The sequence below is a fragment of the Callionymus lyra genome, chromosome 7, assembly GCF_982586985.1.
Source record: "Callionymus lyra chromosome 7, fCalLyr1.hap1.1, whole genome shotgun sequence".
NCBI classification, from domain to species: Eukaryota; Metazoa; Chordata; class Actinopteri; order Syngnathiformes; family Callionymidae; genus Callionymus; species Callionymus lyra.
This window is the reverse complement of record NC_141824.1, coordinates 29,896,344-29,907,744: the sequence shown is the minus strand read 5'-3', so window position 1 is coordinate 29,907,744 and position 11,401 is coordinate 29,896,344. Positions and strand designations below refer to the sequence as shown.

The window sequence follows — 11,401 nt, the reverse complement described above, 5'->3', positions numbered from 1 at the left end:
CTGTCATGGTAGATGGAATGTAGCTGAACTAGTGATTAATGTTGGGGTGGTTTTAACTTTGTTTGATGTCTGGCTGGAGGGTTTTTGACAGATTCAAGTGTGACAGTTATTTATTCATGTGTAAACGCTACATGTAGCACTTTAAATACTTGTTTGATTTGCTTTTTTTTTTAACTATGTACTTTGAAGTGATTGTTTTTAGCATTTGTGATATTTACTATCACTTACGCAATTAAAGATACCATTACAAACGATCCTGAGTGTCATGCTACCTTCTATTCAGTCGTTTTACTTTGACAATACCTTATGTTGTCTTGTCCACTGATCAGTGCGTTCATACTTCAGCTCACAAAACAAGTTATTATATTATATTTTATTATAAGAAAATGTGTAAAGTAATTGGCTTTTAGAAAGAAGTTGTGGGTTCCACTCAATTTAATAATTTTCATTTTTCTGTTAAAAAACCCCAAAGAGCTATACTAGTGTTGTCTCTTGACTCTTGTTATTTTTGCTCCCAGTGACATTTTTTCACAATTAAAAAGACTCCTTTAACCCCTATTCGTTGTGGAAGGATGTCAACCTTCCAAACCGGTTTCCATTCACTGAAAAAATGTAAATAATGAGAGCGATTAATACGTTTATTTGGAGTGTGAAGATGAGAAAAACATACATTTCATCATATAACCACAGTCTCACTAACAAAGTAAAACCAAGGCACCAAAGTCACCGGAACAGTGAAGAGATCCTGTTGATAATAACTGCAATCATTCACAGAGATTTCAAACCATTTGTTTGAAGTTCAACTCTTGATGAAAAAGATGTTTCATTTTAAAGTGGACTATTCATTTCTAGACCACCATGCACAGTCCCAGTAGACAAGTGACTCACCAGTTGTGTTTTCACATTTTTTTTCCAAGAACACCTGGTCTATGAATGAATCCAGCCCTTAGAGTTCAACTCAATATCGTCTCTTGACCATCTCAACGTAACAACAGTCAGTCAGTAACAAACATCAGAGAGCATCAATATGGTCGACAGTCCAGACTCCAAACATTAGGATTGCGAGAGTAGACTTCTAGCAACGATCATCCTCATCACCTCGTTTGATCCTTTAGAGGAGAGAAAGGTGAAACAGTGAGGGACTCATGGGGACTGACATGAGGGATCAAAAAGGATGAATCAACCTTCTAGGATCTGATGGACTCGGATGTCCCGGACAAACTGCTGGACAGCGTAGTCTTTGAGGTAACCGTAGCCTCCGTGCATCTGGAGGGCCTGGTTGCAGATCTGTTGATAGAACATCATTAAAAATACATCAGTGCATTTCTAGAAAGACTCCTTTCATTCTTTAAACGGACATTTGCTGACACCAGACCTGACAAGGTCACCCTAGCAGAGAACTTCTTAAAAGCAGAAGCAACTCCAATTAACTAAACTTTGCTTTTCCCAGAGGGCTAAGGGAAGATTAGGCATTAGTGTACTGACGGCCCTCACTACACCTGGCACACTGTCCTCCGTAAAGGTCAAGGAAGGTCTTAGGTTCCAACACTAGTTGATGTGATTTGCCCCTTTTCATATTTATTTGTAACAAAATTAATGTCAATTAAAGACAATTTCAAACTAAATGCGTCTTAAAGCTGTGCTTTGGGAGGTGAAATCTTCACAATATGCATCTTTCAAAGATCAAATTGTAAAAAAAATGAATGAATTAAACTTGAAAACGGCAATGTTTCAAAAGACCCACATTTGTCTGGGTTCTGTGCCAGGGGGGAAAATCACCAAAGCAATTTTTTAAAAGGTTAGTTTCTGATACATACATTAAAACACTCGTCTGTGGCAAAGAGTTTGGCCATAGAGCACAGAGCGACAGCATCTGGTCGATCGTCCTGAAGAGCGGTGGCAGCCTCGCGCACCATGAGACGGGAAGCCACAAGTTTGGTCGCCATTTCAGCCAGTTTGAACTGAAGAAACTGGATAAAAGATCTCAACGTTACTTGACAAGACGTGACGCATCGAGGGAGGAAAGTCCAGGAATGTTTCACACCTGATTGTTGGACAGAGTCTGGCCAAACTGCTTGCGTACCAGCAGATGATCGCTCGCCAGTTGAACACAAGCTTGAGCTGCTCCCAGAGAACATGAAGCTGCAGCGCGGTAAAAAACATTTAACAACAAAAACATTGATTTATTTGTCAACGGTGTTCCCAGCTCACCGATATTAATCCTTCCTCCATTCAGTCCTTTCATGGCGATGGTGAAGCCCTGACCCTCCTCCCCAAGCAGGTTAGTGACTGGAACAGCACAGTCTTCAAAAATGACCGCCCGAGTCGGCTGAGAGTTCCAGCCCACCTGGAAATGTTCATCATATCGACTCTAAGATTGAGTTTGTTTTTTTCTCTCAGGACTAAAAAAAATGAAAGGAAATCCACCTTCTTTTCTTTTTTTCCGAAGCTCAGACCCGGCGTGTCCTTCTCCACCACAAGACAAGAGATTCCTTTGGCACCTTTGCCTCCAGTCCGACACATGACCACGTAAACATCAGTGTCTCCTCCCCCACTGATGAACGCCTGAGGAACATGAAGGACACTTTTATTTTTTGTTTTTAGTCATTCAGTCAGAGACTAGGAAGATCTGCGCTGACCTTTGACCCATTCAGGATGTAATGATCTCCTTTCAGTTTAGCTGTTGTGAGCAGTGAGGCAGCATCACTGCCACTGCCTGAGAACAAATACATGTTAATTGTAAGTACACAATTTTGGATTTATGTCCTCAAACCTGGTTCAGTGAGACAGTAGGAACCAAACTTTTCCATGGAACACAAGTCCGGACAGAACCGCTCCCTCTGCTCGAGGTTTCCAAACGTGTCGATCATCCATGCACACATGCTGTGCCGTTAAGAAAGCCGTTACGCAAACAAAGCACCAAAGAAACCTGATCTTCGTATGCATCTTAGCTCCTACTTGTGTATACTGATGTAGGCCGTTGTGCTGACACATCCTGTGGACAAGGCCTCAAAGATAACCGTTGTATCTAGTCGAGAAAGTCCAGATCCTCCAACGTCTGGCTGGACGTAGATCCCACCGAACCCCAACTGAGCCGCCTTCCTCATCGTCTCGACTGGGAATATTTCCTGAACAACAAATCATTTATAATGTGTACAAGTGGAAGGATGTATTCTATATTTATTACAAATTAAATAAATAATTGATCATTATAAAATGACTATGTCATCACTAAAGCAATAGTTTAATGTCATGGCATGATGAGGTATTTTTACATAATTGTGTCTTTTACTCATTTTAAGGCTCATTATTTCTTTGGTTTCTTGGTTTGACAGAACCTCATAATAAAAACTCCTCGCAGCTTGGATTCGTAGAAGCACGTATCAGGGTAAGCAAACTTAATCAAGATAGTTGTTTAATGAGAAATGGGAGAATTGACCTGGTCTAATTGAGGTTCAACAGGAGAATCAAAGGTACTTTTAAAGTGACGCACCATATTAATACAAAGGCAGAGGAATTGTCCATGCTTGTATCCTGTTAAGGGCAGGAAGCTGTTAACCTCATGATGGATCAGCTACACGATTATAAACATGTACATAGAGAGTGAGACCGTGATGAGGAGTGACAAAGGTATTCAATAAGAGTCTAAATGGACCATTCTATCTGCTGATTATGTAAACTTACAGAGGAGGTTTAAGAACATTTTCATTTTTAAAACTTTTAATTCACCTTCTGGTCCCACTCGGCCATATGAGGAGCCATCTCGTTGGCGGCGAAGTCGAAAGCAACTTTCTGAAACTCCTTCTGTTCATCTGTGAGTCCGTGAGAAGCTGTCATGAGAGACCATTGTAGGTGGAACAGGTTAGACTTATTATATCAGACCCTTGGGTTATTTATTTAAACAGGCTTTGCACAAGGGTCACCACCCAAGATAAACATTGTATTATATTAAATAATACATATATTAATACGATTCTAAATACTACAGTGATGTCAAAGCATCTTTGGTTGCACCTCACAGGGGCGGAGCTAAGAGGGTGTGCTTCATTCCCGGCTCCCCGACTGGAGGATAATTTTATTTAAACATCACGAAGGTAACTTTACTCTCGTAATTCTATGCTTTCCTATTTAACTTCGTAAAGTCGTAAGAGGACATTAAAACACTGACACTCACTCTGTTAAACAAAATTAAACTAAGAGAACACTTAGTAGTAAAGGTTTGGTCAATGACAAACATTCTTAATTCAAATTGATGTCATTTCTTAAAACTTACGGTCAATGCATGAAGCGACTCCTCGTCTTTGCACGCTGCTGTAGCGAAATAAACGACTTTTCCTGCAAATGTTGGACCCAAGTCTGGCGATCCTTGCCAGAGATCCCACAGCCGCCATGTTTACCTCTGCCGCTGTTGTGTCACACCGCCGCAAAGTCTTCTGGGAAGTGTGGTTTTCAAAACAAGGAATCCTGTCACATGTCCCAAGAAGAAGAAGAAGCGACAAACGTTCTGATCAAGTATCGAATGGTTGGTGTTTGATCAAAGACTTATCAAACCATAATTCATAAAAAGGTAGACAAATTCCCCAAAGTAAGTGGATACGATTAAGATTGTCTTCAGATAGATGTTTATGGTGCATTTATTTACTCCCAAAACTTAAAGGCGTGTCATGTTTTGTGATTATTATTTATAATGACCATATTCGTAAAGTTACAAACATACTGAATTGGGTTTCAAACGTGCTAACCTACCCATCGACTATTCTTTAATTTATTTTAATTCTTACTACCACCAATAGTGTGCTTTTTAAATAAGATTTTACATCGATATAGCGAGACAGGACCTTTAGTTCACATATCATTGGTCTAAGACGGGAAACGCTCACAACATTGTCATATATTCACAACCTAATATTCTTTGCTGTCAAACAGTTGCATGTACACATGTTAAATCTGTGATTGATTTCAAATAACATGGGTTTCTCAACAGGTCACTGAACAAACGTTCTTAAACCAACTGAAACGATGTTGCCAAACAGAAGACGAAGTAAACGGAAACTAAATTCAGTCACAGGTAAAGTTATAGTTCTCATCTTCTCTTCATGTCCACATTCACGTCATTTGTGGACCTTATTGGTTGGTCCTTTATTTCTTTTACCTACTTAATGTTCCTCTTTCAACACAATCCCTCTCCTTTACTTTTGAAACCATCTGACCTAAGTAGCTTCATACTTCTCCAAGTGAGCTGTCCTCTCTATATTTCTGATCTAGTCATTCCCAATGAAGACCTGAGCATCTTCAACTCTGCATCTTCTGTTTTATTGTCTAGTGTTCCAGAAGTCCTAAAAAGCTTCCATTTTCCTTCTGTCAATGATCTTCCGTGTTCTTGACACGTTCAACCCTAACTTCACTTGATCTCTGTCCAACACATTTTACACCTTTGGTCTCCTCAGGTGAAGACCCTGAAACTGAGTCTCCTGCCAAGAAAAGAGTCCAAAAGAGGAGAACTACAGCTGCTCTTAAAAGTTCTACACCGTCCAGTCAGTCTGAGTTTTGTCACTGGCTGATGAAGTCTGAGCCTGACACTCGCCTTGAAAATGGCATCGACGTCAAGGTAGAAGTCACACAATAAAAACCGAATAGCCTTCAGAGCTGAAGCATCTGTTTCGTTCCTAGTTTGGGATTCAGGATTTAAAAGCGTTGGAAAACCAGACGGGCTGCTGGGACGGCGTCCGCAATTATCAGGTTGGCTGGCCACAATTTAAAACCTGTAAGAGACTTAAAAAACATCTTCAACAGGCTCGAAACTTTATGAGAAACATGAGGGAAGGACAGTTGGCGTTCTTCTACCACAGCAACTGCAAGGTGCCGGGGATCGCAGGAGTCATGAAGGTGTGTTTCTGAAAGCCACAAAGGGCCTGTTTTACAAGATTTTTTTCCCCAGATTGTGAAGGAGGCATATGTGGACCACACTCAGTTTGACAAGAAAGATGTTCATTATGATGCCAACAGCCAGCCAGAGAACCCTAAGTGGAGCATGGTGACGTTTAATTGATGAAAACCTGCTGGTGTAAATCAGAAATGTCAGTTCAATCAGCTTTCCTCGTCGCTGTCAGGTTGATGTCCAGTACCAGAGGATGATGAAGCGTTTCATTCCACTGGCAGAGCTTAAACTGTACCACTTGGAGCACCGTGGGAGCGGAGGGCCACTGAAGGACATGGCGTTATTCACTCGAGCTCGTCTATCTGTGCAGCCCCTCACCGCCGGTACGAGTCAAATATAATGTTGTCTTTAACAATGTTAACATTCCGTTTGTCTTGGCAGAGGAGTTTGACTTTGCCCTAAGTTTGGAGGATAAAGAGCCAAGAAGTGGATGAAAGCTTGTACGTAAACATTTAGTTCATAAGATCTGCTTGTTTACCATTCTGTACAGGTTTTGTGTTTTTATGCTTTAGTTGGATTTTTTTTTTCCTGCTGGATTCACATGCTGATCTGTAATTTTTCTAAAGGTAATAAAAGCTTGATAAATATCTCAGTTTTGTTATGCTTGCAAGAAATAATGGAAGAAGAAAATGAGCTTGAGTATGATATGATAAAGAGCAAATTCGGTTCTAATTATATATGATTTAAAAAAAGTTATATTTGGAATTGAAAATAATCAGTACAGTTTTCTCTACACATACAGGGGCTGCATTCGTAGAGTCAAAGAGGCACATATGTCTAAATATGTAACGCACACAAAAAAACATTTTAATTTGGCATCATTTTATTAGACTTTTGATGGACGTTTTAATTAATAAGCACTTTTGCAAAAGATAGACAAATCTACTCTCTGGTTAAAAGACTATATCGGGTTAGAGGCAGGAGGAGTTTGTTTGCTGCACACATGGAGGTTAATGTTTTTGATGACATCAAAACACATCCTGCACCATCACCAGAAGAAAGCTGAGGTAAAGCCTTGATGTGAAAGGTGACTCGTCATTGACGTAGCTCAAGTGATGATTGACAGATCTAGAAACATTTAATACTTGGTCACACCAGTTTTCACTGTGCAAACACACCAACAGAAAACAATGAGAAGAAGCAGTGCAAGTTATTTTAGTTTGTTGATCAACATCCGGGATGAGCTTATCAAACGTGGAATGTTGGAAAGCATTTCAATTGTAACTAAAAACTAGAAAATGATTGTTTTTTTCCTCGAAGATTCTCAGTAGAAAAGAAAATGAAAGAAACAAGTGTTTGAGTAATGTTATCAATGCTGAACTCAAGGATCCGTTCAAGTGAAGTCTTTCCAGTTTTACATTTTTAGATTCAACACTTCTGAACACACTCACACTGACTAGAGCGGAGAAATCATCGGTGGAGCCTTCATCCGATTCAGTCAGTTCAATATTAATCTTCAAATTTGTAGTTCAACTCAGTGAACGCAACACTGGGTTATCATAGACAAAAACCCCTTTTTTTTTTTTTAATCATTGAAGAGATTTACAAGTACTGAGTACTTTTCAGCATCAATTAAACTTGTGTGTTTTAGTCTTATAGGTTGGTTCAGGGTTTTTAGTTTGAAACTACACATTTCATATAGTGTCTTCCTTTCAGAAAAACTAGGAATTTAGATGTGTTCTTTAAATCATATTTTCATTTGAAATATGTGTTCTTGCCTGATGCAACCAGATTGTGAAACAAATGATTAAAAAAAACTCATACTAAATTTAAAATAACAAGAAGAACAATAGACATACGGACAGTTTGCTGTTAGTTATAAAATGACAAACGAAAGAAGCTCAATCGGAGATGAACAAAAGTGACAACAAAACAGGTGATTAGTTTGATTCCCATTAAAGAAAGGAAGGTAAAAGCAGCAGCCGGAAGCTACTTTGACGCTCGTGTGAGCCGTTTTTTTTCCCTCATTGTTCACATACTCTTCAGTGTATGTCAGTCTCCCTTTGACTTCCCTTCACCAGCAGCTCAAACAGACTGAAACAGATGCTGGGCCAGATGTTGTAGAGTCGGGCTGCACCTGTCGAGCAGATCTAACCGCTCTCCTCCTTCGCACTCCGTTCCAGCGCACTCTCCGAAGCAGCCGAGCCTTCGTACCTCTGGGAGGCGATGGCTGCCTGGTGGGACATGCTCTTCCTCACCACGTCACCCTTTCTCCACAGGGTGATTTCCTGGACAGCCAAACGACAACACATTAGTGTTACAAATACAACATCAAACATTAAAAAAAATGTATCTGAAAAAATGAAAACTTGAAGGCAGCTATGAATTCTTAAATAAAATCCCATTGTTTTGAAAAAAGAAAGTAAAAATCATAAAAAGAAAATCTAAAATATTAAAACAATTATGACACAACATGAAGAAAATATGAATTTCAAACAGTTCATCTTAAAATAAATAAGTTGCCTTGTGTTTGAAGATAATAATTTGATTCTAGATTTAACATCGACCCGAGTCTAGATCAGACATGTTGAAAACTACTACAAATAATACTACAATTCTTACGTACTGCAAAAGTTCTGACATCCATCAACTCAATAACAGGCAATAGTCCTTATCAAGTTAGTAAGCTGGTCAAACATTCCACCGTCGTCAAGTCTCACCTGCTGTTTGAAGTAGCGTCTCTCCTCCTCGTCGATGAGCACCAGGTTCAGGTAGTAGCGCACTGAGAACTTCTTGTTGATGTCTCTCATGGTGGGAGTCAGATCGTAGCCCGCCAGGAACAACCGGATGGGAATGGACTCCCCTGGAAGAGTGGACTCATCAGCTCATGTTTAGAAGGATCGGGACAGGAAAAATGAAGTTTTATGCTACCTCTGACCGGGGCTCCATCCATGATCTCGTACTTGGCGATGGTGTCGTTCTCGTGGTAGACACTGGGGCCGGTGCCCGTCGTCTCTCGCTTGATGATGTCGATCTCCATGTGCTTGATCTTAATCCTCACCAGTAGAAAATAGATTTTCCCAACGATGACGTCCTTCAGATGGTATCTTAGCAAATTAAGAACAGACACACAATTAAAGCACAGGTCACATGTGTCGAGAGGGTGCAAAGACATCTTCAAGGTTATACTTTTATGTGGTTCAGTAGCATGTGATGAGCCGTGTGACCTACAGCTCTTAGTTCTTCTAGCTTAAACACCAGTTTAAAAACATTAGCTCATGTTTGACTCACTTGGATTTGTTGTACTCAAATTCAATGTGGAGACAATCTTCAATCCCAACTTCCATTTTGATAGAGGAGTTGAGTTCAGGGTACGTGCTGAGCGTGTGGACGACGATGTCCAACTCTTTGCTGATGTCGTTGAGTCTCCTGATCACAGTGGCTCGGAGGAAGTATCTGAAGACAAAAGAAGCAGGAAGTGAAGAAGAAATGCGACTACACAGATGTAAGCAAACTTCTTCACACCTCAGTTTGACATTCTGCCCGGTGTACGACTCGTAAGGTTTTTCCACATGAGTGAACTCAAAGTCAAACGTCTGAGACTGGGTTATTTCGCCGGGTCTGGCCAGGTCTTTGACCAGCGACACAAACTCGTGGTGGTTTCCTCGGTCATAATACAGCTCTGCAAACACAAGAGAGGGGTCTCAACGATGCAGTAAAACATCGTCTTGAAAGTGTCATGGAGGTTGTTCAGACAGAAATAGTAATGAAAGGCTGTGAGATGACGTTCTGGTCTGAGGTGTTTAATAAACACTAGTATTCCTAGAATGTATTTACAGTCATCCTTTACTGTAAAATGTGCGTACATACATTAGTTTATGCAACACCAACTACAGATGCTTGCTGGTCCCAATTTTAAAAAAAACATCAGTTTAACTCAGACAAGAAGATACTCATATAGCTAGAAACAATCATTGAACAATATTTCTTCATCATTCACAAAAAAGTATTATTGTAACATCTCAACCAGTGTAGTCCAGAGACACAGTCTTTTCCTTGATTTTCTGGAACTCCTGTTGTGTTATCAGCTGCATCTTGATATTTAAAGTATATACTTTATTGAATATTGTTTTGATTGTTTAAGCGCTTTGAGACCCTGGTCTGGAAAAGCGCTAAACAAATAAAAATCACTTACAATATAGTTACCTGTAAGTTAAACAATGAAGTCTATGTGATTAAACAGGAACTGTCATGGGTGATAGGGAACTTATAACATGACTTCTCCTGAGATAGCAGACCACTGTTGGAGTTACAGCAAGTGCCATTAGGAAATGTGTAATTTCTTATGTTGTCAAAAATAAATCCTATGTCACTAACAAAAGGCCCCGTCAAGCCCTTTTTTCTTTTTTAGAAAGCCAGAGTACCTGGCATGATGACGACTATTTAAAGTGTTATTATTATTTTGTTTGTTAGTTTGTCTAGGTGAGCAATATTTATTTAAAGGCCTATGAAACCAGTGACACATACACATAGAACCGGACTAACCCTCGCTAAAAATGTAACACACATGGATGATACAATATAGTAAGTGTGTCGCTTGCTCTTCAACTAGACATCGCAGAGGTGAAGTCTGGCAAAATAAAGAGAGTAATCCAAAACTAGTAAACATTTGTGTGTGTCTGTTGACACTTTTCAGTGCTGGTGACCTTAGTGAACAAATGGCAGGTAATGAGGCAGTAATACAACTAGTACATACAGTATTTTCTCAATAAAATAATGGTTCTTTAATTTAAACTTCTTGGCAAAAACTTCATGACAGTCATTTTGAACTACAACTTCAACATTCAGATTCTTCATGATTTTGAAGTAATTGTTTTTGTTTCCTTGATGTTTCCTACGTACCTATTTGTCCAACGAATTCGATTTTGATTCCCTGGTGCTCTAGTCTTTTCCCAGGACTCTTCAGTGTCACGTTCACCTTCCCGCTGACAGTCTCTCCATCATAGAACAGAAAGTATTTGTCTTTCTTTCCATCTTCCGTCTTGTGCTCGGCTTTCTTCCTCGTCTCTGCGTCCGTCAGAACCACATCCACTTCTGCACTTTGTCCGAAACTGAAGAAACTCATTGTGACGCTGTGCCGTTGAGCAACAGGACTGGCAAGAGACCCGGAGAAGGTTCGAGACCCTACAGTTGGTCCAGTAGATCGCAGACACTGATCGGCGACAGGAGTTTGACAGGAAGCGTTAGCTTCATTAGCTACATGTTCCTATGCACTTGCAGCGACGAGTTAGCAACACGGAACTGAACCAACAAACGTCAGACCTTTCCTCGAAAAATAACCCACTTAATTTGCTTTAAAACTCAATTAAGAGTCGTCGAAGTCCAGGCTTGAATCTTGTCAAACACAGACGCGACACAGCGCTTATTGATATTGTTTTTTTCCTGGATGTTGTCAAGTGACCAGGATGTGCGCCAACTGCACAAGTCTGCTTCCGGGTAAGGGTATTTCAAATTAAAATAAAA

General features: G+C 40.0%; 3 protein-coding genes across 5 annotated transcripts; 1 reads left to right on the top strand and 2 right to left on the bottom strand.

Moving 5' to 3' along the window:
• Window positions 1-624: 624 nt before the first annotated feature.
• On the bottom strand, window positions 625-4,412 carry acad8 (acyl-CoA dehydrogenase family, member 8). The gene is made up of 11 exons (XM_087796195.1): window positions 4,274-4,412; window positions 3,730-3,830; window positions 2,959-3,128; window positions 2,774-2,883; window positions 2,640-2,716; window positions 2,428-2,565; window positions 2,212-2,347; window positions 2,045-2,142; window positions 1,818-1,970; window positions 1,185-1,287; window positions 625-1,109 (listed from the first exon to the last, which is right to left on the bottom strand). Exons 1-11 carry the CDS (start codon window positions 4,389-4,391, stop codon window positions 1,054-1,056), a joined length of 1,260 nt encoding a protein of 419 aa, XP_087652321.1. The 5' UTR covers window positions 4,392-4,412; the 3' UTR covers window positions 625-1,053.
• Window positions 4,413-4,456: 44 nt separating this feature from the next.
• Window positions 4,457-6,525, top strand: thyn1 (thymocyte nuclear protein 1). Of its 3 annotated transcripts, none has more exons than XM_087796196.1 (8): window positions 4,457-4,585; window positions 4,985-5,068; window positions 5,448-5,608; window positions 5,671-5,739; window positions 5,794-5,886; window positions 5,939-6,034; window positions 6,111-6,261; window positions 6,320-6,525. In XM_087796196.1, exons 2-8 carry the CDS (start codon window positions 5,020-5,022, stop codon window positions 6,370-6,372), a joined length of 672 nt encoding a protein of 223 aa, XP_087652322.1. In that variant the 5' UTR covers window positions 4,457-4,585; window positions 4,985-5,019; the 3' UTR covers window positions 6,373-6,525. The 3 variants fall into 3 exon arrangements, with proteins under 3 accessions (XP_087652322.1, XP_087652325.1, XP_087652324.1); XM_087796199.1 differs by having other exon boundaries at window positions 4,476-4,522; XM_087796198.1 differs by having other exon boundaries at window positions 4,484-4,567.
• Window positions 6,526-6,741: 216 nt separating this feature from the next.
• LOC148076064 (vacuolar protein sorting-associated protein 26B-like) lies at window positions 6,742-11,332 on the bottom strand. The gene is made up of 6 exons (XM_087795873.1): window positions 10,781-11,332; window positions 9,404-9,560; window positions 9,170-9,334; window positions 8,810-8,985; window positions 8,599-8,741; window positions 6,742-8,166 (listed from the first exon to the last, which is right to left on the bottom strand). The coding sequence occupies exons 1-6, from the start codon at window positions 11,001-11,003 to the stop codon at window positions 8,029-8,031; spliced, it is 1,002 nt and encodes a 333-aa protein (XP_087651999.1). The 5' UTR covers window positions 11,004-11,332; the 3' UTR covers window positions 6,742-8,028.
• Between the last annotated feature and the right edge of the window lie 69 nt (window positions 11,333-11,401).